The sequence below is a fragment of the Panthera onca genome, chromosome D2 (genome assembly GCF_046562875.1).
Source record: "Panthera onca isolate mPanOnc1 chromosome D2, mPanOnc1 haplotype 2, whole genome shotgun sequence".
NCBI classification, from domain to species: Eukaryota; Metazoa; Chordata; class Mammalia; order Carnivora; family Felidae; genus Panthera; species Panthera onca.
In genome coordinates, this window is record NC_138349.1 from 48,055,830 (window position 1) to 48,081,378 (window position 25,549).

Genomic DNA, 25,549 nt, shown 5'->3' on the forward strand with positions numbered 1-25,549 from the left:
AGCTGGACTCAGATAATTTCCCTGTAATGAATCCATCTCTGAAGAGTCTTTTTCCAAAAACAAAAAACAAAAAGTAAAAAAGCATTGTCTTCTGTAACCTGTCCAGATACTTTTTAATGTGACCGCTGGTGTCTTAGAGAAGCCGACAGCTTAGGTGCTTTCTATCAGCAGAGAAATGTGGGCTCGAAAGCTTTTCCCCTAAACGAACATGTTGTGTAACGTCCACGCTGACTCAGAATACAGGTGCGTGCTCTAGCTCTGAGAAGGTAGAAGAAGGGGGAGAGCCCAGCCCAGACAAGGTGTGGGGGAGGAAAGGCAGCACCCAGTAGCAAAGGCCACCCTGTGCCGCAGCCTTAGCCGAAACTGCATCTCTGGGAAAGGGCTCCTTGCTGCCTGTTTGTATCCCTGAGTCACCACAGACCCCCACCCTCCAACGTGGGATGTTAACCTCGGCCCAATATGGAGATTAGCTGCAGAGCCGAAGCAGAGTCCCAAAGGAGCTTCGGTTCTGCAGAATCTGTACAGCCTTCTTCACCGTGCACTGACCAGACGTTGGGGCTCGGGAAATCCGAGCTGAGGACCGGAATTCCTCAAGGTAAGAAGACACCCCTCCCCCCCCCCCCCCCCCCAGGAAATGGACTCCTCCAATTTTCTCACATGATTATTCAGGCCCTTTCACTTTTCCATATATAGGAGTCACTCAGGAGCGAGCCATGACCAGCTGGAGAGAGTGACACGTCGGTACTCAGGCCCGCCCTCCTCACCATCCTCACCTTCCCCACCTTCCCTTCACGTGCGCACAGGCAGTTCCCCAGAATCGAGCCCTGTAGCTCTGCCAAAGACAAGCCTGTTGGGTTCCCGGGGGAGAAAAAAAAAAAAAAAAAAAGGCAACCACACAAAACCACTTCAGGCAAAGTCAACAGCGTTGAAATCGTTACCTTGAAGAAACCCAGTGGAGAAGCGTGCAAAGATGAATGGCCCGGTGGACGGCTTGTGTGACCACTCTCTAAGTGAAGAAGGAGCCTTCATGTTCACCTCGGAGTCTGTAGGAGAGGGACACCCGGGTAAGTAGGTGGCTGTGGACCGAGGACAGCCTGTGCCGGGGGAGCCATTTTCCCCGGGGCCTTAAAACCAATCCGTGTTCGTTACCGTGAGGGGTCTCTGGAGGCACCATAGGAGGCGTCTTTTAATTCTATTAATTTACTAATTTACTAGTTTTGGAAAACAGTCACTGATTAGGAAATGAGAAGTTGTCAGTTAATGAAGCCAAGCGTTCATGCTGCCACCCACAGCCAGCATCTCTGCACGATGAGGCCGCTACAGGGAACACACGTTGGGTTGACTAAACATATTACACGTCTAACATGTATCGGATATCAGCTTTATATATTGGGGGGCAAGACAAAGCTTTATCATTGAGCGACTTAAATCAACAGAGAATGTTCCAGTGTTCCCTCCAACAAGACTGTGGTCACTAAGTGTTGCACGTAAAGCATGTGTATAGTCTAGGAACGAACAGCACATTCCAGTAGTCGCTGAGACAGATCTCCCGGTCCTGAAAGCCTCAGGTATATTATCTATGAGCAGTACAGATGACCTCCTGAAGAGGAAGAACATTTGAGTATTTTCTGGTGCTGTGGGGAAATGGGAGAGTCTTATGTGCGAATGTGAGGACCATGATCAGCCTCAGGCCGCAGGTCAGTGGTTCTCAGACATCAGGGAGCATCAGCATCACCCAGTAGGCTTGTTGAGGCAGAGTGTCGGACCCTACCTCCAGACTTTTCTGATTTCGTAGATCTTGGGTGAGGCTCAAGGTTTGCATTTTTACTAAGTTCTCAGGAGATGCTTTTGCTGCTGCTGCTGTGGGAACCACACTTTGTGAACCACTGCTCAAGAAGAATCTTGGGGGCTGGGCACACTGACTTATTCTTTATGCACTTTTTCAAAATTCATCTGAGAAATTAAAGTTTTGGTAACTTATCACCAAGGCTACCTTCTTTTCATCTGCCTCATCCATGTTATTTCAGAGCTTGTAACTCAGCTGTAGACATCTCCTTCCATATGCTTTAGCTGGTGGTTCTCAACTGGGGGTGGTTTTGCCCCCTTTCTCCCAAGAACATTTTGTAATGTCTGAAAACATTTTTGGTTGTCTGTCATAACTCTGCTGTGAGGGGTTGGGGGTGCCACTGGCATTTAGTGGATAGAGGCCACGTGTGCTTCTAAACATCCTGAATGCACAAGACCATCCCCCCTGCAGCAAAGAATTTTCTGGCCCCCAATGTCAGTAACAGTTTCTTACCGCTGTTAAGAAACCTTGGTTTAAACTCAGTTTTGTATGTGACTTAGCTCAGTTCGAAACAAATAGCCCCTTTCATTGTGTGTAACTTTATAAAGTCTCCGGGTGCTTGGGCACTCGGTGGCCAGAGGTCCCATAGTACACACCGCGGTGTGCTCAGTGGACAGAAGAAAAATTCTAGCCAATCAAATGGCCGTGTTGTCTATTTAATGATAGCCTTTCAGTCTGTCTGACTCTCCTTTCAGTTGCCACAATCAATTAACTGTCCACTTAAGTCAGCTTCCTCTAAGCTTGAGGACTTGTTGCTTGTCATTCCAGTGCTGAATTCTTCCACCAGCAGGATAAAATGAATGCTTTTTCAACTTCCAAGAAAACCACCTATGAGCTATCTTACAGCCACTGAGTGATACTTATAGAAATTCTGAAAGCCTAAAGAAACAGTTCAGAAAGAGCCTCCTTACACGTTATTTCAGTCTGCGGAGCTGTCTCAACACCCTTGCTCATCTCGGCTTTATCCCTAATACCCCTTATCCCAGTCCCCCGTGTGGACTGGGGACATGTGACCTGCGTCCTTGAAACAAGCAGAGTCATCCGTGGTCAGCATGTGAGTAACCCTAGGAGTCCTGATGGAGATATTTTAGTAGCAGGCTTTCATTAGTAGGGGTGTGCAGAGGCCGTGGCATCAGACAAACCTGGATTTACAGCAGGGATCTGCCACTGGAGTGGGGTGCCTAGAAAGCCCGAAAGTTTAGTGGCAGTTTCTCAAGGAAAGGTTAGAGAATTCACCTTTAATGGCAGATTAACATTTTAAGTTACATTGACGTGAATGTTTTAAATGATGCGCTTAGGACAGCAGAGCGCTTGATTCTGGATCTAGATTCTTCATATAAAAACCAAAAAACAAAAACAAAATAGGAGGACACAAGGAAACTTTTGGAGGTGACAGATATGTTTCTTACCTTGTTTATGGTGATGATAACGTGAGAGTACTCACATGTCCAAACTCCTCAAATTATATACTTTAATTTTATGCAGATAAGTTTTGTACACCAATTATACCTCAATAAAACTGGGAAAAACTGTATTAATCTATTAAGAGCCAACTCTGGAGACGCCTGGGTGGCTCAGTTGGTTGAGTGTCTAACTTTGGCTCAGGTCACGATCTCATGGTTTGTGGGTTTGAGCCTCGTGCACTCTGTCAGTGCAGAGCCTGCTTGGGATTCTCTCTCTCCCTCTCTCTCTCAGCCCCTACCTTGCTCTCTCTCTCAAAAATAAGTAAATAAACATTAAAAAAAGTCAACTCTGCGGGTATTTTGAACATTAAATGAGATGTAATATGTATAAATAGGTGTCGCTTTTATTTCTGAATCTGTAAACATTGACTGTTTGCACAACCCCAAAGCAAGAGCGGACTTTTCCAGAGTGCCACTGAGGGGTCTGCATGCTCAGCCATGTGGAATTCTTAAGGCAAGTAGTGGAAAAATAAGGTCAAATCCCTGCTTCTGTTGAGCTGTGGTCAGCCCCCACCTTGACTGAGGTCAAACCCAGCTAGAACATCTAGCCTTCAGGGCTGAGTGGCAGTGGGGATGATCTGAGAGCTGCCTGTGGAAATGTTCAGTAGAACAGCAATGATGTGTAGAGGTTCTCTTATGGAGTTTCTACAGCTGGGGTGGTGGATTCGGGCTTGGTGTTGTGTACACAGTATATTTCAGCTCATGGAATCTGCAGAGAAATGTATCTGTTTGTCCCATCTGATTTTACGTGTTGGCACCTAATCTTACTGACATCATTAGCTATTTTAACTTCTTTTTTTTTATAATTATACATTTTAATGATCATATCCACTTGTTAAATATTTTGATATCTATCTATCTATCTATCTATCTATCTATGTATATATGTACATATTAATGTTTATTTATTTTTGAGAGAGAGAGAGAGTGTGCGAGTCAGGGGTGGAGCAGAGAGAGAGGGAGACAGAGGATCTGAAGCAGGCTCCTCACTGACAGCAGACAGCCCGATGTGGGGCTAGAACTCAGGAACCACGGGATCATGACCTGAGCTGAAGTCAGACACTCAACCACTGAGCCACCCAGTCCCCGCAGCTATTTTAACTTCTATTTCTAGGAGCTTTCTAGATTTTAGACTTAAAGGGAATATCTTAAAGAATGAGAGACTTTTTAGTAGGAGAATGTGTGTGTGTATGTGTGTGTGTGTGTGTGTGTGTGTGTGTGTGTGTGTGTATCTGTGTGTGTCTGTGTAAATTGCTATAGTCTTTTAGAACTGATTTTGGAACGTATGTCTTTTTTGGGGGAATGCTACGACTTCATGTAATATACATCATCCAAAATTAGGCAGAAATGGGATGAAATAAAAATTTCAAAATTTCCTAATTATGTATATTTAAAGAAGTGTCCTCTTTGGTAGATAGATTTCATATGTAAGCTTACCAAATACCTGATTATTTTGATACTTCAGTCTGTTAGACCCACTATCTCTGTGATTCTTATACATGTTCCTTCTCCTCCAGACAAGATCTGCGACCAGATCAGTGATGCCGTGCTGGATGCCCATCTGAGGCAGGACCCCAATGCCAAGGTGGCCTGTGGTAAGAGATGTCTACTCCCTGCTAAAGACCTCAGTGGGCTGGGCTCGAGGTCTTTGCCTGTGCTGAGGCCCTCGGAACAACAGAGAGCCAGGGGCTCCAGTGCCTGGAGGACCCCCGAGGTGATCACGGTTGCAGCCGAATCAGGGCCTTGGCCAAGGTCATGGGGCAGGGGTGCCCAGAAGGGAGACCAGAGCCCCTCTGTCCTCACTGTGTGCTGCACAGACGGCTCCTTCCCTCTCCAGTGCCTCCCTAGCCCCTGCGTTGAGCACCACTGGGACCTGTGCCTTCTGAGGGTACACTTCACCCTGAGATATATCTTTGTGAATGGCCAGTGAGGAGGTTGGCCCGCCCTGATCTCAGGACCTCAGCCTGCGGTGGAATATTAGCAACAAGGGGCGGGAGAGGCCTCCCGGAGGCATGTTGACAGCATTCTTTATGACAACCACCTGCCACCGTTGTCTCACTTTGAGCCACGCGGCAGTCGTAACGTCTTCATGTACAGTTGGGGAAGCCGAATTAGGCTAAATAAGTGGTCCAACACCACGTGAGAAGGACGGGGTCACTGTGAAAGCGAGGTGTGACCGGGTCTGTCCAAAGCGTAGTTCTCCGGGCAGCATTCACACACGGTCAGCACTTCTGCCGGGATTTACTCTGCTTGTCAGCATTGTTCCCTCATTTCCGGCACCCATGCCTCGTAAGACTCTTCGTGAGTCCCTTTATCAGTGCTGTGCGGGGGTCCAGGAGTGGCGCTCCCCTCGGCTGGCCCGTGGCCGCTGACCTTGCCCCCTCTCTCACAGAGACGGTGTGTAAGACGGGCATGGTGCTACTCTGCGGAGAGATCACCTCCACGGCCACAGTGGACTACCAGCGGGTGGTGAGAAGCACCATCAGGCACATCGGCTACGACGACTCCGCCAAGGGTGAGGCGGGCCCCCGGGTCTGAAATGTGTGGGTGCCCCCGCCGCCGTGTCAGATCCGAGGCTCTCTGTCCTCTGCCAGTGCAGATACCAACTGGGAGAAAAGAACATTCCTTGGCCTGCCTGGCAGGTCAGGAGTCACGGTCTCTGGCAATAGCATGGCGGCCCACGGGATGGCGCCCGGTTGAACTAGCCCGTGTCCATCTGTTGTCGCCTCTGGTCTTGGTGCTGGCAAAGGCTTTGGAAGAGAGAAGCACCGAGTGAAGGGAGCCGCCCTCCACTGGGGAGATGTTCTCTGCCGGGCGTGGGCGCTGGTCTTTGTATTTGTCCTCTTCATCGTTTGAGGCCCTCTGCCGTACTCCTGCAGACGAGGCAACTGAGGCTTGGAGTCGTAAATAATTTGCACGAGGTGACAGCCAGTAGTAGGCGGCCCTTTGGAGACTCCTGCACTTTCTGCTTCAAGATGCCGCTTCTCTTCTAGACCAGGAAAAACAAAGTGACTCAGTCCAGAACTGGTACTCGTGGCAGGTGGAAGGAGACAGGCTGGCCGAGGTTGGCCCCAGTGATAGGCAGTGTGGGAGCTTGTATCCCAGGGAAGGGACCCAGGCCCTGGCAGGAATCGAGGAGGAGCGCCGTGATCAGGCCGGGGTGACAGCTGGAAAGAATGGGGGATGGGGGGGACTCACAGCAGAGTCCAACATCTAAGACAAGGTAGGGTGGGAAAGGGTCCGGTTTGGAGAGGCACCAGAGGACAGGGTGCGAGAGTCAGATGCTGAGGGCCTGTGCACACGGGCTTGCCACTTATGGGTTCTTGAGGGTGACGTGTGCCACCTCTGTGGGTCGGGGCAGGCTGGAACGATGTGCTGCATGTGTGTGAGTGAGAGTCCCTCGCCGCTGAGGGTGCAGACACACAAGCTCCGTGCAGCCACCTTCTGACCCGCCTAGAGTACTCACTCAGCACACGGAAGTGGACACAGAACCAATGAGCACAGGCTCATTCTGCCAGTCAGCACAGTGTTCTGGAGGAAGCACACTGTCCCAGACCAGCAGCTTCCCAACATGTCACCATGCACAGCTACACCTGTTCTACCAGGAAAAGGCGGTTATTTAAGACGTGTAGACCTTATTCAAGAACAAGCCTTGTTCTGCACTAGGTAGAAGGGAAACGTCCCAGGAGGCAATGTGTGCTGGCAGGAGAGAGCGAGAGAGAGCCCAGCTCTGCTGCTGACTGCATCTCGGCACGCCCAGCTTGTCGCTGTGCCTGCACCCAGAGGACCCCACACAGCGACACAGTGCGGTGGCTGCACTAAGAGGGCCCCGGGCTAACCGCCCCGCACTGCTCTTGGCTGTACAGTCGCTGCTCCTCTCCCCTTGGTCCCCTGAATTCTGTTTTTCCAAATCGCTTGGAGCCCTTGATGGATTCTCAGGGCTGAGAAGCTTCACTGTCCAGAGAGCGATTAGGGAAAATGCAAAATATTTAATGCACAATCGGTGAGTCCTTGGCAGGCCTCTAAAGATGGCTCATTGGTTTGTGTGTTCAAAAACATTCGCTGGGAACAGGAACCTGCAGAGGACAAAGGCATCCTGGTGCTTCTGGAGTGGGGGCACTGCCTGGCATTAAATGGCGCAGTATGGGGTGCCCAGCGGCGAGTCGGTGGGAGGGAGGGAGGGGGGAAGGTCCAGGGACGTTTATTGAGAGCTGATCAGATTTGAGCGTGTGGGGATGGGGAGCTGGAGGAAGAGCATTCTAGACAGAGACCTAGCGGAGGTAGGAAAGTGTGCCGTGCAGAAGGCTAGCCCCGAGGGAGCGTGTGTTGGCTGGGGCAGTTCAGCCGGGAGGGGCTGGGTGGACCCGAGGCGTCTCAGTTCTTCACCGGGCAGCAGGCCCCACGTGAAGCATGGACATAAACAACAGCCTGGATCTGGGTCAGTTGGTTGGTTTTAGTAAAGCTCACACTGGCAGCGTAGGTAGAACAGACTGGAAAGAGAGTGACAGTTACTCGGCTTGTCACCAATACTTGGCCTGGTAGTAGAACCTCTGTGAGTTTCAGCCCCTCAGTCACGCAGTGCCCACGGCCGGGCCCGGCAAGGCCCGAGGGCCCACAGGGAGAAGATCGCGCTGTCGGTGCCCAGTGGCCCCTTCTGGGGCTCCGGGGGCGGGGCTGCCACTCACCAGCAACGAGTTCTTCCCAGGGGCTGGGAAGAACAGCTTCCATGTGTGTGCCTGAACTTTGGGGGTGGGCAGACGTGGCCGTGGCCTCCAGAGGTGTGGCTTTTCCATTTGGCTTCAGGCCCTGTGCAGAGCTTGGGATCAGAGGACTCTAGCTCTGGGAGCCTCTCTGGATAGTTCACGTGCACTGTCTTTGTTCAGTGTGTTTCATACGTGGATTACGCCTAGGCTTCCGAACAGCAGTGCTGGAAGGTGATTTTCAGCCTGGGTCTTGGAACGTGCCTCCAGAAGGGTAAGGGGGCAGGGCCACGAGTCACCCAGCGCAGCCGCAGCCGTTATCTGGTTTTCATCTTGCCGTTCTGTGTAGAATATAGATTTCTAATCTAGGTATAATTTAATGTAGTAAAATGCGCCGTGGAGGATTTTCTTCGACCAGCCTTCCAGATGATAACATGGGATGGACACATGGCCTTCCCCATCCTGGGCCTCAGCTCTGCCCAACAGGTCCCAGACAGATCCCAGCTGGTTAGAGACCGCCCACCCCCACACGAAATGCCGTGTCGGGAGCTGAGCAGTCTGCCAGGACGCTGGAAGCCACCCTCTGTCTGACATGTGTCCCCACGAAGGCCTGCTTTCCCTTCTGCTTAGGCTTTGACTTCAAGACCTGCAATGTGCTGGTAGCTCTGGAGCAGCAGTCCCCGGATATTGCCCAGTGTGTACATTTGGACAGAAACGAAGAAGACGTCGGGGCCGGAGACCAGGTGACCACACGTGGAGTGCAGGGTCAGGGGTCAGGATAGCATTGTCTGTGTCAGCCCTGGCTCTGACCTGCACTGAGTTGACAGCTGGGAAGTTCATGAGTAATGGATTGGACACGCTGTGGGGTAGACCCCCCTCATCCTAGCAGGAGCTCCCGGGGGGAGGGGTCCGTGCGCCTGGAATAAATTAGGACACCCCTGCTTCAGGGCAGCGACTTGAGGGCACGGCCTGCTTGTGGAAGACTGTGGTCGCCGATGCCCAATTTGGGCTTGTCCCCCTCTCCCAGAGCATTGTCTTGTCTTCCTGTCCACAAGTGCCCCCGCCTCCCCGTGCAGATGTTATACATGCACAGGGCACCCAATACAGCCACGCTTTAGATGAGAAGATAAAATGCGTATTGCTCCGTTGACGCTCTCCTCCAGGGTCTGATGTTCGGCTATGCCACCGACGAGACAGAAGAGTGTATGCCCCTCACTATTATCCTCGCCCACAAACTCAATGCCCGAATGGCAGAACTCAGACGCTCTGGGGTCCTCCCCTGGCTGAGGCCTGACTCCAAGACCCAGGTGAGCCTCCTCCTGCCCCCCTCCCGTGGAGCCCCAGACACACACTGGGGACCCAGACACCCCTCTGGGTCCTCTTGGTACTTGTCATTGTTGGCATCAAAATGGTCAGTCCGGGCACTCAAAATATTGTTGGTTGTGAAAAGAACTATTTATCTGAAAACTCTTCAGATCTACATGTTTTCTCCCCTAATGTTTATTGTGAAAAGTCTCAAAAATACAGAAAAATGGAAAGAACAGTTCTGGATTTTTTTTTTTTTTTTTTTTTTTTTTTTTTTTTTTTGCCTTCTTAGCATACGTTGACTCTGGCAATGTGGTTCCCTGGTTCCTGCCACACATTTACTTCTTAATTGGCTGCACACTTTTGGTCACTGCCCGTCCACACCCACAGGTCTCCACACCTTGAGCAAGGTCTGAACGCCGAGTTGACAAGGGCCATCCGTGCCTCGCTGTGACCCTTTATCACTGTTTCTCGCAAAAAGGCTTTCCCGTTGCTGTTTTGGACTCTCTGTTCCCATGGGCCCTGACCTCTCTGCTCTGGACCGTGGGGAAATCCTCACCGGAGTCCACATGTGAAGGCCGGCGATGATGCAAATGTTAGCGCATGTGGGTGGAGGCGCCCCGTCCACCTCCCCTCTCCACGTCCCTGCCCCGTGTCACCCTGGCGGCCCTGTTGGCCCCTTTCCCGGGGCTTCCTCCCCTGGCTCGTCTCCCACCCCCAACGGGTCCTTGGCACTTTTGCACACCCTATCCCCTTCCTGCACCCAATTCCTACTTTGTCACACTCAGCCAAAGCTTTCACCTGTAGGGTGTCTGGACCAGCAGCCCTGCTTCTCATTCCCCCTACACACATGTGTGCTGGAGAGCCTTCGTGTGCAGCCTCATGGTCACCTCCTCCTCGGCTCCAGGGAGGGCCATGGTGCCCCCCCCCATCCTACTCAGCACCCCCTCTGTCTCCACCCAGCCTCGCTCCATGTTTTGCCTAGAGAGCACCTCTTCTGCTCCAGCCTGGTTCCCAGGCCACAGCAGGGATCTGCGCCGTGCCCTCCCAAGGACTTTCCCTGTCTGGAAACTCCACTTAACTCCCTTTGGACTTTTAATTTCCTAATACTGGCTCAGAATCCTTTACAATTTTCTGCTTCCCGCAGGGGGAGAACCCCCCGCTTGTTATGTTGGCATCGAAGCCCCTTATGGTCTTCCAGTTTTACCTTCCTCTACCTCCCCACCCCAGTCCTTGCTTAGTCTGAGTTACTTCACTCCCTAGTGCTTTGTGCCTCTCCTCCCGCCCTTCGCCTCTCCTGGGATCTGCTCGGTTGCCTCCTGTCTGTCAGTGGCCAGGAAGCTCCCACCTCCCGTGGTTTCCCCGGTGGCCACCACCAGACGGGGCCTTCTCTTGCCCCCGGACTTGGAATTTGGCGCGTGCGGTTGTATAGCTCAGCATGGCTGACCGTGACCGTGACCGTCCCGTCGCCCCCGTTGCACAGAGGCGCGTCCACCCGACCGCAGGTGCGAGGCCACGCGGGGCACAGGTTGCAACTGTCTGAACCCGGGACAAGGACTTGCATGTGTGGCCTACAGCCGACCTTTCCTGGTGTTCTCCACATGCCTCCATCATCAGCATTCCTCGGCTGCTCTTCGAGGTCCCGGGGCGGGAGAGCTCAAATACGAAGACTGCAGTGGTATCAAAGGAACGGGCACACGGCGGCTGGCGCGCCCGGCTCCATCGGGAGGCAGGAGGCATATCTGCAGAAACCGGAAGCCTAGAACAGAGGCTGGAGGAAGGAGAGCGCTGGGGCTCCCCTTTTCCTTGTGTGGCAGTGAGACCCAGAGGCACCGCGGTGGGGCCGGCTGAAGAGGGAAGGCCCTTGTCATCCCGCTCAGCAGTGGAGGGGTGGGGGCGGGGGTGTGCTCCTCCGGGGTTTCTCCTCCTGCAGGGATACATGGAATTCTCTTAATGCTACTTTGGATACCAAAGTCCGCCTCACTCCCCTGCCGCGGGGGAGCCGAGCCCCGGGCATCTCAGGGGCAGGGGTGCGGGTCTGGCCCCACCGCCCGAGGGCCCCTGCACACAGCTGCCTGGAGGTGAGCGGCACCGTGCCAGGACGGGTTTCTAGGCCGGCTCCATGGCCTGTTTGTGAAGGACTCTCATCATCTGACCAGAGTGTGAACTGTGAACAGGACGAGTGTTTCCACCCGAGCAAATTCTGGCTGCTGATATTGAGAACCGAGCGGCAGTACAGACGGCTATTTTTGTACCTGGTCAGAGTTGTGTTTTCCGTGGTGTGTTCCCCACCCCGCCCCCCATCTTGCTGACATGATGAGCGAAGAGGCATGCTCGGAACCCTCGGCTCGGCCACAGCCCTGTGGTTCTGCGTGGAAGGAAGGCTGCCTGGGCTCATGGCTGGCAGCGGGGGAGCGGAGGAGGCGGGCCTTCTCCCAGGGCCTGATGCTGATGCAGTGGATCTGGTCCCAGAGCCGGTCACAGGGCCTCCCCTCCTGGGGGCCCCCGCCCCAACTCCAGCAGCCTGTCACAGCTGTGTGCACGTAGCCCAGGATTTAAAGGTTGGTCTCGGGACACAGATGTCACTGTGCACCTGCCCCTCGAACGAGGATCAGACATCACATGGGAAGGGCTCTCTCCCTTCCTTCTTCAGGATCCCACCCTCTTGCTCTTTGAACCAGGCAGGGCACAGAGTGGGAGTTTGATGCAGGCCCAGTGTTTGGCGGATATCTGAGGGGCCTCGGGCGGGCAGAGACCCTACTGCAGGCACGTCCCCGAGGAGGCACTGTTTGCTGTCCCGTGGTCCTCCCAAGGCCCTGGGGTAGGAAGTAAGGCTGCCTGCCAGGGACACCTGGCATAGCCGCGTTCCCACAGGCCCCACACACCCCAGGCCTCCTCTGGGCACTGCTCTTGTGGGTCCACAGTGCCCTGGGTGGCACTCGGGCCTGGGGCTCCCTCCCATGTGTCCCTCGGGATCTTGAGTGACAGCCTTCTGCTGGGCAGAGCCCCAGCTACCAGGCCACAGAGCTCCAGGTCAGAGCCCGGCTCTGCTGGCTGTGTGGTCTTGACCAAGGTTTTCATGTTCTGAAGCCCCAGCTCTCCCGTCTTTAACACAGGGCTGCCAGCAGCTTCTCACAGCTTCCGGCACGGCTTCCCGCATACAGAACACTGCAGTCCGAGCCGGTTTCCCTCCAGCCTCATCCGCCATCCTCACTGTCCCCTTCCCTTTCGTTCCGCAAGCCCGGGGTGCCCAGACCGCAGTCCTCTGTTACCAGTCAGACCAGGCTGTGGCATCGGGTTCTCACACTCACTGACGTGTCACTATAGCACAAGGTCTCTGAGGAAGGATTTTGTCTGTGCTGCTACGGGAACGACACCAGCTTTGGGATCAGGCAGAACCGAGTCTGGCTCTTTGGCTTTCCGCTGACTGCTGTGTAACTTCAGATGAATTGCTTCGATTCTCCCGGCCTGGTTTTTTTCTCATTTGTGAAGTGGAGATGATAATGCCTGTCTTGCCGGGATGGCCGAAATGTGAATTGATCATGCGCAGATGGCCCCACCGGGGTAGAAGCGAGCATTAGAACTGCCCCTGTGGCTCGACCTGCAAGGGCACCGCAGGCGGGTTCCTTCCCTCCAATGTGCTCTCAGCTTTTTTTCCTTTCTTTTGCTCAAACACCCGGAGGCTGGCCTTCCCAAGCTTGCTGCTCCATTTCTGCCAGCCTGACTTGAGCCCTTCTCACCCTGTCCCTACAGCAGACCAGTCCTCTGGCCCCACACACTTCCAGAGCTCCTCCACTGAGGGACTGGGGCAGCCGGCGTGGCTCACGGACACCTGTGCTCCTTGGCAGGAGCCAGGATACCTTGGCTCTGTGCCACGGAGGGTCAGAAAAGGGCTTTGGCCAGGGGGGATTCGTGGCACCCAGAACCCGCTGAGATAGAAGGGGAGGAGGCTAGTTGGGTGACAAATAAAGAGGAAACTCTGCAACCCTGAGTCTCTAAGTGGCACTAATTGTGGTCATAGCTGGGAATAGCTTATGCCTCATGCCCAGTCATCCCCTGGCACTGGGCAGCTACTCAAATACAAGAATGTGTCAGATTAACTTTTCTGGAGGTCCTTGGAGGACAGGAGGCACCCCCCCCCCCAACCTTCGTTTGGATCCTGGGAGCCCCACCTGCCGTCTGACTGTCTGTGCGTGGCCGCAGTGTGTCCTCAGTTCAGGGAAGGACCTCACAACGTCTCCCCTGCCCTTGTGACCCGACAGGTGACAGTTCAGTACATACAGGACAACGGCGCGGTCATCCCCGTGCGCATCCACACCATCGTCATCTCCGTGCAGCACAATGAAGACATAACGCTGGAGGACATGCGCCAGGCCCTGAAGGAGCAGGTGATCGAGGCCGTGGTGCCAGCCAAATACCTGGACGAAGACACCGTTTACCACCTGCAGCCCAGCGGGCGGTTTGTCATCGGAGGTCCCCAGGTGCGCCCTTGCCTCAGAGCAGATCTCTCCTGATTCGTCTTTGTTACTGGGGTTGCTCACCTCCCTGGGCGCAAAGGAGGAGGTGGCTTTGTGTGACTCAGCCACGCCCGGCCCTGGACACAACATGAGGTCAGCTCACACTCCCTGGGGCCTGCTGTCCATGTGTCAGTGCAGGAGGAATTGGGGACATGTCCCCAGGACTCTCCCACCTCGTGCAGCCTGGCCCTCCCTCTCCAGACATGTCATACTGCCCCATGCTGCCGCCTTGCCCTGCTGAGATGCCAGCTCACCTTTGCGGATGACTGGCCTTTCCCAGGTGCCATCACTGGGTCTTTGCCACAGGTTATGTTCAACTCGTGTTGGGGCAGGTTTTAGGCGGGGACCCCTACTGTCCCCTTTCTCCTGTACGGCAGGAGAGAGGACATAGAGATCGGCAGAGCACGTCTGAGAGGCTGCTGACCTCTGCCAGGGGCGCCTCAGAGGGGATGTGTTACTGCAAAGCGGAGCCCCCGTAACGGGTTCCGTGACCAAATGTAGTGCAGAAACACAGGGGGAAAGAAAGGCAAAGCTTACTGTCATTTCTTGCAGGACTTCCCAAAGCCTAGATGTGCTAGTGGGAAGTGTGGATCTCTAAGCAGGGGGATAGAGTACGTGGTCTTTCCCCAAAGTACTCGACACGGAGCCCCTGCCCTTTTAAAACATCATTACTGGGACCCCCAGGTGGCTCTGTTGGTTGAGTATCTGACTCTTGATTTCAGCTCAGGTCAAGGCCCCAGGTTCATGGGATCGAGCCCTGAGTCAGGCTCCAAGCCTGGGATTCTGTCTCTCCTGGGGCGTGGGTAGCTCAGTCTGTTAAGCAGCCGACTTTGGCTTAAGGTCATGACCTGGTGGTTCATGAGTTCAAGCCCCACATCAAGCTCTCTGCTGTCAGTGTGGAGCCTGCTTTGGATCCTCTGTACTCCCCGCTCCTCTCTGCCCTCCCCCACTCTCTCTCTCTCTCTTTCTGTCTGTCTCTTTGTCTCTTTGTCTCTTTCTCTCTTCTTCTTCCTCTGCCCCTCCCCCCTTCAAAAAAACAAAAAACAAATCATCATTACTGCCCAATGTCGCACAGAGTAGACACTCGAGGGAACGCCAGCCAGGGCCACGGCCCAGGGTGTGTGTGTCGAGGCTCAGGGCCCTCCTGCAGCTCGGATTTCCCCATCACAACTGACTCATAAAAACAGACTGAAGTAGGAGCTGGCTAGGATTCCAGAGAACCTCTGTCCCCTCGTTTGCACTTTCTGATGAGGCTCTGGCAGGTTACCTGGGTGCTGTAATGGGTCAGTGACTGAACTGGGGTGAGTGTGCAAGGTTTCTGGCTGACTCCCAGCTTTGGGGGCTGGGAGTGGGGGGAGGCGGGTCTTTGAAAAGTGCCCACGGGCAGCTTCAGGGCCCCCTTTCCCCGTTAGTGCGGTGGCCATCGCGGTGCTGCAGCCGCCCGTCCGCCCTGCCCTGTGGGGACCCTGGCTCTCATACCCCCCCTCCATTTCTTCCTTTCTGTCTGCAGGGGGATGCGGGCGTCACTGGCCGCAAAATTATCGTGGACACCTATGGCGGTTGGGGGGCGCACGGTGGAGGGGCCTTCTCCGGGAAGGACTACACCAAGGTGGACCGCTCGGCAGCTTATGCTGCCCGCTGGGTGGCCAAGTCCCTGGTGAAAGCGGGACTCTGCCGGAGAGTGCTCGTGCAGGTGGGTCAGCCCCACTCCGACCACCCCACCTCTGCCCCGGCTGAGGCCGTGCTGGCCTGCGGGGGGGGCCACACTCCTTGCCAAAGACTGTGACTGTGTGTTACATGGGGCATCGGGGCATGTACCCTGAAAACCTCAGGGAGGGAAAAAATGTTCAGGGAGAGAGGCACATACTGAATTTGCTCGCTGTGAAGATGGTGGAGATTCCTAGACAGGCGAGGTTGGGGAGCGGGTCGGGCCAGGGATGGGTGGTTCCAGCTGCCCCTTTCTGAGGGCATCGGGATCTCTCTGAAGGGCAGACCCCCTGCACAGAGGCTTTTGTCCCTGACCCTCGTCTCTTCTGGAAGGTTTCCTACGCCATCGGTGTGGCTGAGCCACTGTCCATTTCCATCTTCACCTATGGAACCTCTCAGAAGACAGAGAGAGAACTGCTAGATGTGGTCAACAAGAATTTCGACCTTCGGCCCGGGGTCATCGTCAGGTAAATCACTGCCCCATCGCTGCCAGACGGGCCCTTCCTCCCCCCCTCACCCAGATGTCTGGCTCCTCTGAAAGAGAAAGGGAAAAAAAGGACTTTCAGCCTCCCCGGAGCAGGAGGGCCTCCAAGCTCCTAGCCCAGCTCAATGCACACCCCAAGGGCAAGATGTCTGCTTTTCAGGTTGAAGGGGGTGTCTAAGGTCCCTGCTGGCCCAGAGACGCTGACCATCCAGGGGGGCCATCTTTGAGCAGGTGGGGGGTTGTAGGAAAGTAATCACAAGGCTGAATGCTGAGAATTGAGCTGGCGGGTCTGGTCCCATTGGCCCGTGTTTCTGAGGCCGCTCTTGCCTTGCGGAGCTTGGCCGTGTGGTTGGTCTGCACCAGGCCAGTAGAGTGGCAAGGAGAGAAAAGGAGGAAGGCACAGCAAGGCCAGAGTTCAGATTCTGAGTCCTGGGTGTGTCTGTGTAACCAGGCTGTCCCCGAACCTCTGAGCCTGTTTCCCAGGGGCCAGTGACAGTCACCTCATGAGATGTGGTGTGGCATAGACAGGAAATGTATGGGAAATTGCTCTGAGCAGTGACAGTCCACACTCTGTTTGTTACTCCTGTGCTCGAAATTCAGAGAAACTCTGCTCCTTTTCCACTGAAAATGACCCTTTCCTCTGCTGACTGTGCAGGGACTTGGATTTGAAGAAGCCCATCTACCAGAAGACGGCGTGCTACGGCCATTTTGGAAGAAACGAGTTCCCATGGGAAATTCCCAAGAAGCTCGTGTTTTAGAGCTGGTGGGCGCAGGGCCTGCCTCGCCCTGGAAGCTTCTGGATTGGCACCTCTTGTCCAGGACCCCAACTCTCAGATGTCCCAGACCCAGGGCCCTGACTGCTCCCCCCACCCCCCCGCCGCTGCAGGGAGTGCCTTCCCCACCCACTGCCCCCTCCTGGACCAAGCTGCACCCCTAGGGCTAGCCCTGTGCTGTCGTCACTGTGAATGGCAGGGGGCTTGCTGGTGCCTGGGGTCAGACCTCCTCATGGCGGTAGTCACACTGTCCCCCTGCTTTTCCCTCAGACTGAGGCGATGTTAATTTAGTGGAAAAACCACCCCTGTGAAGAGTAAATCCCCCCACGCCTCCCCCATGGCTGGTCCCCTCCTCCCTCACAGATCTCAGGGATCCTGGGTGTGCTGGCTGTGCCCTTCCCATCTGTGGCCTGTGCCCTGAGCCAAAGGCCTTCCCGGAGGCATCTCAGGCTAGGCATCCGGCAGGGACAGGAACAGGGGCTGACACCTGCTGAGCAGCTATGGTGTGCGAGGGCCCGAGCCAATTACCGACCTCGTTTCTTCTTCACCGCAACACGGTGAGGTGACACCTCATTCCCACTTTCCATATGGGGAAACTGAGTCGCAGACCGCCTAGGTAACTTTCCCAAGGTCCTACAGCCACATGTGTCAGGACCCACACGTGATCCAGGGGCTTTGACTCGAGAGCCCGTACGCAGCCCCCAACCCTGTTCCCATCTCATGCCGGACGGAGGCCTGAGCAATGAGCACGCGGATTGAAAAGCAGCTCTGTGGCCTCTGTCCTGAAGACCTGAGCTTGCTGCTCACCTCTTGGTGAGCCCTGGGCAGGGATATGTGAAGTCAGGACAGAGAAGCAGCTTGTCCCAGCTCAGGTGGCCAGCCCCTTAGATGGGTCCGGAACCCCGTAGCTTCCAGCCCTTCTCTCTTTGGCCTCTTGGTCTGAATGCTGTTGGAATAAGTATGTGAGCCCCTCAGACGCCCCTTCCAGAGAGGCCACTCGTAAGGGCCCAATATCTAATGTTAAGTAGTGACCCAGGTGGCGGAGCTGAACTCCTAGTGGTAGACAAGTTGGCTGAAGTGTCATGAGAAGATTCTGCCTTTGCCAGGTGGCTCCCAGGGCACAGCACTCAAGGGGCCTGAGTGGTCCTCGGTGCGCTAAGGTCTTGGAAGCTGCACGTTCACCTGCCTTTCCGTCCCTGGCCAGCCCTGCCTCCCCCACCTGTCAGCCTGGGCCGCTGACAGCAGTGTCTCTGCCTTCTCCCTAGCTGCCCAGACCACAGGCTCAGGTAGGGGCCCCCAAGGGTCCCATAGAGCACTAAGGCCTGGGCTTTGGTCCAGGGTCCATGGCGCTGGTTCTGGCTGAACCAGGCAGCCCAAGAACCCTCATCAGGGGAGCAGATGGCCTGCATCTGGGCTCTAGGCCTGACGCACAAAGACCCCAAGCTTTTCTCCTTACGTCAGGGAAAAGGCAGCTCTTCAGGGGAGAAAAAGAAGGCCGATTTACCACCGAAACCTAGAGCTCGTGTCCACTCCCAGCAAGTCTCAAGCTCCCTCCAGGAGAGGGAGGCACAAGCTTGCAGGCGGTCAATACCTCCCACCCAAGCCCTATTCAAAGTGAAAATTCAGAATTGCATGGTTGCCCCTCCCCCACTGGAGATAAAAGATCTTTTTTTGGACATTGTTGATATGAAACTCGAACCTTTATGTGTTGATAGTTCCCGCTGGGACAGTGAATAAACAACTACTCTGTGCTCGGTTTTTGTCTGCAAACCTTCAGACGTACCTCACAGGAGCATCTCTATCCCCCCCAGCATAGAGGTGCCCTCTGCTCTGTGCCCCCACCCCCCGCCCCCCACCACTGGAGCCCCCTGTTCCTGTCCAGGTGGGCTTCTCCAGCATGCACTAAGCTTTCCTCATCCACCAGCTACTGTGTTAAGTCACGGCATTTCCCTATTTATTCCCCACCGCACTCCGCTGAGTTTCACGGAGAAAACCTGAGGCCCAGAGGGTTAGGGATGTGACCGAGGGCACCTGTCTGGGAAGTGGCGCCCCGGTCTCCTGAGTGTGCTCTCTCCATCACCACGTGCTGCCGCCCAGGGCCTCGTCTGCCCTCCCTGCGTGGGAGTCAGCTGCAGTCAGACCGTCGTGAGGGGGGCACTGCGGCCATCGTTGTTCAATGACTGAATAACCGAAGTCAGAGGAAGTGAGTGAATGAGGGGTTTGGTCTGCAGAGAGACAAGCCAAGCCTTTAAGTGGGTGTAAATGGGCACATTTCCCTCTCACACGTTGTGTGAGGAGAATTCACAGATGGAATTTTTATTAGAAGACTGTCGGAGCAGAAGGAAGGCCCTGCAAAGGCAGTCCTGAGGGTTGGTGAGGGCAGGGGCAGGACTTCCTGCTCCAAGCAGGCCGCAGGGAAGGGAATCCGCTCTGGAGAGACATCCGGGTCCAGGCTGAGGGGACAGCCACGTGAGGAGGCTTTGAGACGGGCTGGTCCCGGGTGCCAGGAAGGGCAGAAGAGCAGCGGAGACCTCGGATGTGGCGGAGAGGAGAAAGTCAAAGTCACCGTCTTGTCTGAGACAGTCTGTGACGTGAGCAGTCACTACATGGGCCGTTCCGCGACATATTTTTCCTAGAACATCATCCACATTTTGTCAGAACACAAAAAGGCACGAGAAACTTCGGAATGCTTGCCTGAGAGGGGAGGTGGTGAAGGACTGGGCTTTATTGGCACCAGAGGTCGAATAGTGAGAGCAAGGAGAAGCCACTTCTGGGCCACAAAGCCCTCAAGTGTCATAGTGCCATGGAAACGTGGCAGTGGTGAATTGGGGGTGGGGAGGGGCGGCCAGTGGGTAGAAGGAAGGCAGGACAGTGTAGTGTTCTTGGAAGCCAAGTGAGGATGGTGGGTTTGGGACCAGGGAGGGCTCACCCGTGTGAAACACTGATGGGGTCGATGACAAGAGGCCTGGAGGGTCTGCAGACATCACCCTGTGGAGGTGGGTGGTGGCTGGGAAAAGGAAGGAGAGTCATTAGGAAGATGTAAATATGGCCGTATTCCCCACCTCAACTGTAAGCCTTTGGTACCCCTAATACATTCTGAATAAAGTTTAGAGTACTAACTAAGCTGTACTGCCCTACGTGCCTGCCCAGTGTCCGTCTGTCTGCTCTTGTTCTGGACTCCACTCCTCACCACCACACTCCAAGCTCCCTAGCTGGTATGGCTTCCCCAAACAGGCCCAGCTCTGTCTTGCCTCAGGCCCTTTGCACATGCCATTCTTTTATGACACTCTTCTGTCTTCGAATGGATGCTCTGTCTCATCCCGTAGGTTTCAGATGAAACTTCTGTCTTTCTGAAAAACCCCTTCCTTGATAACCTCCCATCTGTACTCCCATTTTTAGTTTCTTGTTCAGTGTTTAACACAATGTGCAAATATGTGTTTCCTTCTTTAACCTCCTTGGGGCCCACCCCCCCTCATGACTCCTTCCATACCTACCACCCTTCCTTCTCTTCCCATAGTGGTTCCTCTGAGTCCTTCCAACCTCAAGAAAGACACTCCAGAAAGACACTCTCAGGGCACCTGGGTGGCTCAGCCAGTTAAACATCCAACCTCGGCTCTGATCATGATCTCATGGTTTGTGAGTTTGAGCCCCGCATCGGGCTCTGTACTCACGGCTCAGAACCTAGAGCCTGCTTCGGATTCTGTGTCTCCCTCTCTCTCTGCCCCTCCCCCGCTCATGCTCTGTCTCTTCCTCATAAATAAACATTAAAAAAAAAGACACTCTCAAACATCCTCCATAAATTATGCCCAACACCATCTTTATCTGCCGCTGGGCTATGAAAAGCTATGATTCTTTATGGATGTTAGTGCTTGATTGTTCATGCCTGTTGTCCCCATAGGACTCAGAATTGTTGGGGTCTTACCTTGTCCGCTCTGTTTGCCATTTCATACCTGGGTCCCATGCAGGGCTTGGCCCAGGGTAGGTGTTCAATGTGATCATAGCAGAGAATGGATTCTAGATGTGTCCATCGCTCCTGCCCCCTGAGCTCCCCTTAGCAAAGAGGTTTTGTAAGAGATGAGGTTCCTACTTGCCCTCCGGCAGGGTCCGTGCCAGGCTCAGGTGCCCCGAGATAGAAATTACAATCATTCAACAGAATTTTTTCAAAGCATTCCTTATAAGAGTATAGCTCTGTGACTGTGACGACTTCTACAACAGTCACTCGGCATTTTAACATTTTGACACTAGATGTGGACGTGGGATGAAAACAAGATGACAAACCCCATTTCCCACGGAGATGCCAGAGGAAGGTGACATCAGGCGGGAGGCACTCGGGACACTCCTGTGGCAGGTATTGAGGATGGGGAGGAGGGAGCTTGGTCCGAAAGGTGTTTTGGAGTCGACAAAGGATGGAGGAGTGAGGAAATGAGAATTAGAAAGAATTTGCATCTCAGCAGTGGTAGGTTGGGGTGAGAGGCTTGGGGTGGGAACTTTAGAGGAAATTTCTGCCTGTGACAAATTCCCCAGAGTAGGCGTGACCCAGGCATAGTGTAAGAAGCAGTGGACATGACAGCCAAGGTATAGAAACAACCTAAGTGTTCATCAACAGACGACTGGATAAAGAAGATGGGGTACAGATGTGCAACGGGAATATTATTGAGCCATGAGAAAGGACATCCTACCATTTGCAACAATTGGGATGAATCTTGAGGGCATTATGCTAAGATAAGCCGGGCAGAGAGAGACAAATGCTCTACGATATCACTTTATGTGGAATCTTAAAAAACCAAACCCACAGGCACAGAACAGTCGCTACCAGGGGTTGTGGGGTGAGGGAAAAGGGGAGATCTTAGTCACATGGGACAAACTTCCCGTTAAAAAATGAATACGTTCCAGGGATCTATTGTGCAGCACGATGGTTATAGCTGGTGATACTGTATCATGTACTTGGAAGTGGCTAAGAGACTAAATCTTAAGTGTTGTCAACACAATCACGGAAACGGTAATTATGGATGTGTTAGAGGCGTCAATCATTTTGCAGTACGTAAGTGTATCAAATCAGCATGTTGCCCCCCTTAAACTTACACAATGATACCTGTCAATTATATCTGAATAAAGCTGGGGGGCAGGGGAAACGCAGTGTGACAGACACCTGGTCCCTGGGCTGTGAGGTCTTCTGCCTTCTTACCATGACACCTTCATGAGAGAGATTTAGAAGAAATAAGGAAAAGGCCCTGCGTTCTGGGTTTGGTTCATGGAGCCCCAGATGCAGAAAAATGTGAACAATTCACCATGGGAAACGGGAGACTTCACAGCCCCAACATCTGCATCAAGGAGGGTAGTGGACGTCCCCTAACAGAAGGAGGCTGCATTGGACCCATGTGATGTGGCTCTCACAGGACAGTATGAAACTCAGAAGTTGCAAAGGAAATAAACTCGCCAAATCTGATTTCATAAAAATGAAACTTCCCGTGCACTGGAGAAAAAACACGAAGGCAAAAGAAGGGACGAATGAAGAACTGTTTGCAATTTCCATTTAATGGAATCAGATCAATGAGACACAGCAGAATGCCCGGAGTAAATGGAAAAAGTACAAGGACAGGGGTACACAGATAGAAGGAAAGGGATGGGACAAACCGCAAGAAATGAAAACTGCTCAACTACCCGTCTCAAGAAATACACACTTTAAAAAATGCAATATTGTATTTTGGCAAACAGATGGCTGAACATTAAAAAGTTCTTAAAATCCAGAGCTGGCAATGAGGTAAGAGAGTGGGCATTCCCAAATACAGGTGACTTGGAATGAACTTTCTGGACGGAACTATGGTTCTTTGTTCTGAAAATTTAGGGGCCCCTGGGTGGCTCAGTCGGTTAAGTGTCCAATTGCGGCTCAGGTCATGATGTCATGGTTCGTGAGTTCAAATCCCGTGTTGGTCTCTGTGCTGACAGCTCAGATCCTGGAGCCTGCTTTGGATTCTGTGTCTCCCTCTTCCTCTGCCCCTCCCCCCCCCTCAAAAATAAATAAACATTAAAAAAATTTAAATGTCATGTTTGCCTGGTTTGGGTCAGAGGTTCCATCAAGATAGAGTGGGTCAGGTGTCATGCCCCGGCCTGAGGAGGGCAGGAGGTGAGGCCAGTGTGTGCCGAATTGAGGTAAAGAGGTGGAGGGGAGACTCTTGGGAAAGCTCAGGTCTGTTCTTGGCCACAGAAAAGCGGGGCTCCCCTCTTTTTGCCAAGGTTGAAGGCCTCCCTCTGGGGTGTTTGCAGGAGCCCCCACGGGATGGCCCTGGGAAGCAGGGGCTGCAAATGCAGAGGCAATCATGGCAGCCTGAGAGGCCCGTTGAGATCCCCAGGTTACAGAGCAGGAAGCTGAGGCCCAGGCAGGCGAGGCCACTTCTGAGGAGCCCCATTCAGGAAAGGGCAGACCCTTTCCCAGGGCAGGATGGGGACCTCAGGCGTGGCCGGCACAATTCCCTTCTACTTCACTGAGGGAAGCAGCTGGATTGAGCCCCACTCGGCACTGGGCCTCGCCTGCTGCTCCCGAGGGACGGTTCCCAGGGTTGTGACGATCCCGAGGTCCAGCCTCCCTTTCAGTTATGAGCTGCACTTGTTCTCCAGCAGCAGGACCAGCCTCGGGACCCCAGCAGAGTGTGAGCAGGGGCGGGGCAGAGAGGGAGGGAGACACAGAATCCGAAGCAGGCTCCAGGCTCCGAGCTGTCAGCACAGAGCCCGACGCGGGGCTCAAACTCACGAACCGCGAGATCATGACCTGAGCCAAAGTCGGACGCCCAACCGCCTGAGCCACCCAGGCGCCCCTCATGTCCCATTTCTAACTTTCTCAGCTGCACGTTGGGTCCAGTGGCTTCTAGATCCAAACTTTACTCAAGAGGGAGCTGTAAAAGTTCCACGTGGTTGGAACTTGTGTTTTTCAGTTTTTTCACTTGTGTCCAGAATAATCTCTGTCATTTGTACTTTTTCAAAAGAGTTTGAGGTTTTCATTGCAGGCCAAAGTGGTGAACTTTTATGTTGTCACCTGACGTTATCAGGATGTAGATTTTCATTTATTTCAATATGTTAAATATTTTTAAATTACAGAATGTATTTATATTTTACATTCTGTAATTTAGGTATTTCTATGGACACGAATTTTAAGCTTTCCTTAGGAGCGGCTGGCAAGAGAGGAGAAAAGTGCAATAGCAAATTATGGCTTTGTCTTTCCTTCCTGCCTGCCTTCCTGCCTTCCTGTCTTTCTGCCTTCCTGCCTTCTTCCTTCCCTTCCTCTTTTCCTTCCTTCTTGCCTTCCGGAGACAGTTTGTGGAGCACTGAGCCCCCTGCGGAGGCCGCCGGGGACATGGACCGAGGAGCCCAGCGGTGACGTGTGGGTAGGTGCTCACCACATGGCCAGTGAGAGGAAGGGCTTTCCAGGCAGAGGGAACAGTGTGGGCACAGGATGAGGTGGGTCCACTGGGGCCGTATACGGGGCGGGTTTGAGGGTGTGTGACTTTATTGTTGCTGTTCCCCCCCTCCCCCCGTAATGATGGTCTGCCCTGGTTGCCAGGTTCAGGGGTGGCTCTGGTGGAAGTCCTGTCTTCTCACTCTTGTGGCCCAGCCGGCCGTGGGGGCCACAGGGACTCTTCATCAGCCCCGGAACTGGGCTATTAGAGCAGTGGACCCGGGAGATGCTGTGGAGCTTTGTGGCAGGAGAACTTTATGATGTGAGACTAAATCTTGGTATCCATGGATTTCCGTGGGAGATGGCGGGGGGTGTTGTAGTAGGTGCCCCGCTAAGAGTTCTCTTGTTTTTGACAGACTTGTTCTACCAGTGAAAGAAAGACATTGTGTACAGAGGGACGAGGAACATGCCCATAGCAGTTCCGCATGAGTTCCAGAAAAATGTTTTGCCCTAGAAGAAGATGAGAGCCCAGAAGTACCTGGTGTCCTGGACGTGTCCCAAATAGGCCAGAGCTACCAAAAGTGATTCAAAGATCTTGAAGAAAACTGGAAAGAACTCTTTCTTCTTGTAAGAGTCAGATTCCGTCTCTTGCGCTGAAAACTCATGATGGTTTGGCTCGGAGAGCAGGAGGCTGAGAGAAACCACATCACCTCCAGACAGGAGGTGCGGACTTGAGACCAAGAACACCTTGGGAGCACCTGCTCCCTGTCACTTAGTCCTCTTTTGGCCACCAAGCGGTCCCCTGGCCCCTGTCCTTCCTCCATTCCTGAAGGCTGTGTTTCCGGTGAGCTCACATGTGGAGGTCATGGCAGAAGGGTGTTTTCTTCCATGCCTTGCCTCCAGGAACCCTGAGGGAATCCCGGAGCTGGCTTCCCACTGATGCAGGTTGTCGAGCAAGATAGTCAAGAGAGAATTCTTGAGACATTGCACGGTGCAAAAATATGCCTTTTATAACACAGGGACAGGACCCGTGGGCAGAAAGAGCTGCACTGGGCTGGTGAGGAGTGACTGATGATAAACTTTTTTGTTAGCAGGTGTTAGGGATGATGTACGTCTCTAAGGAATTTCTGGGTGCTGAAACGAGTGTCTATGGGACCTTGGAGGTCTGGCTGTTGTCAAGATAAGGTTGCCTTTAGTCTCTAAAGAAACATCAACACTAAGGCAGCCGTGAGGTCCTTAAGAATGTCATGTTCTGCACACCTCAGGGATTTATCAATGGGCTGCAAGTTGTAAGCTTTAATTTCAGCTGCCTTTCTCTTGACTTTGTTCTCCTCCTCACCAAGAGGGGTCGCCATCCTCCTCGC

The 25,549-nt window shown here is 53.6% G+C and overlaps 1 protein-coding gene across 1 annotated transcript; it reads left to right on the forward strand.

Annotated features, from left to right (window-relative positions):
* Positions 1–295: 295 nt before the first annotated feature.
* Positions 296–18,551, forward strand: MAT1A (methionine adenosyltransferase 1A). The gene is made up of 10 exons (XM_060642345.3): positions 296–595; positions 694–1,064; positions 4,827–4,904; positions 5,702–5,824; positions 8,640–8,752; positions 9,173–9,316; positions 13,577–13,795; positions 15,342–15,524; positions 15,872–16,005; positions 16,678–18,551. Exons 2-10 carry the CDS (start codon positions 971–973, stop codon positions 16,778–16,780), a joined length of 1,191 nt encoding a protein of 396 aa, XP_060498328.1. The 5' UTR covers positions 296–595; positions 694–970; the 3' UTR covers positions 16,781–18,551.
* Positions 18,552–25,549: the final 6,998 nt, after the last annotated feature.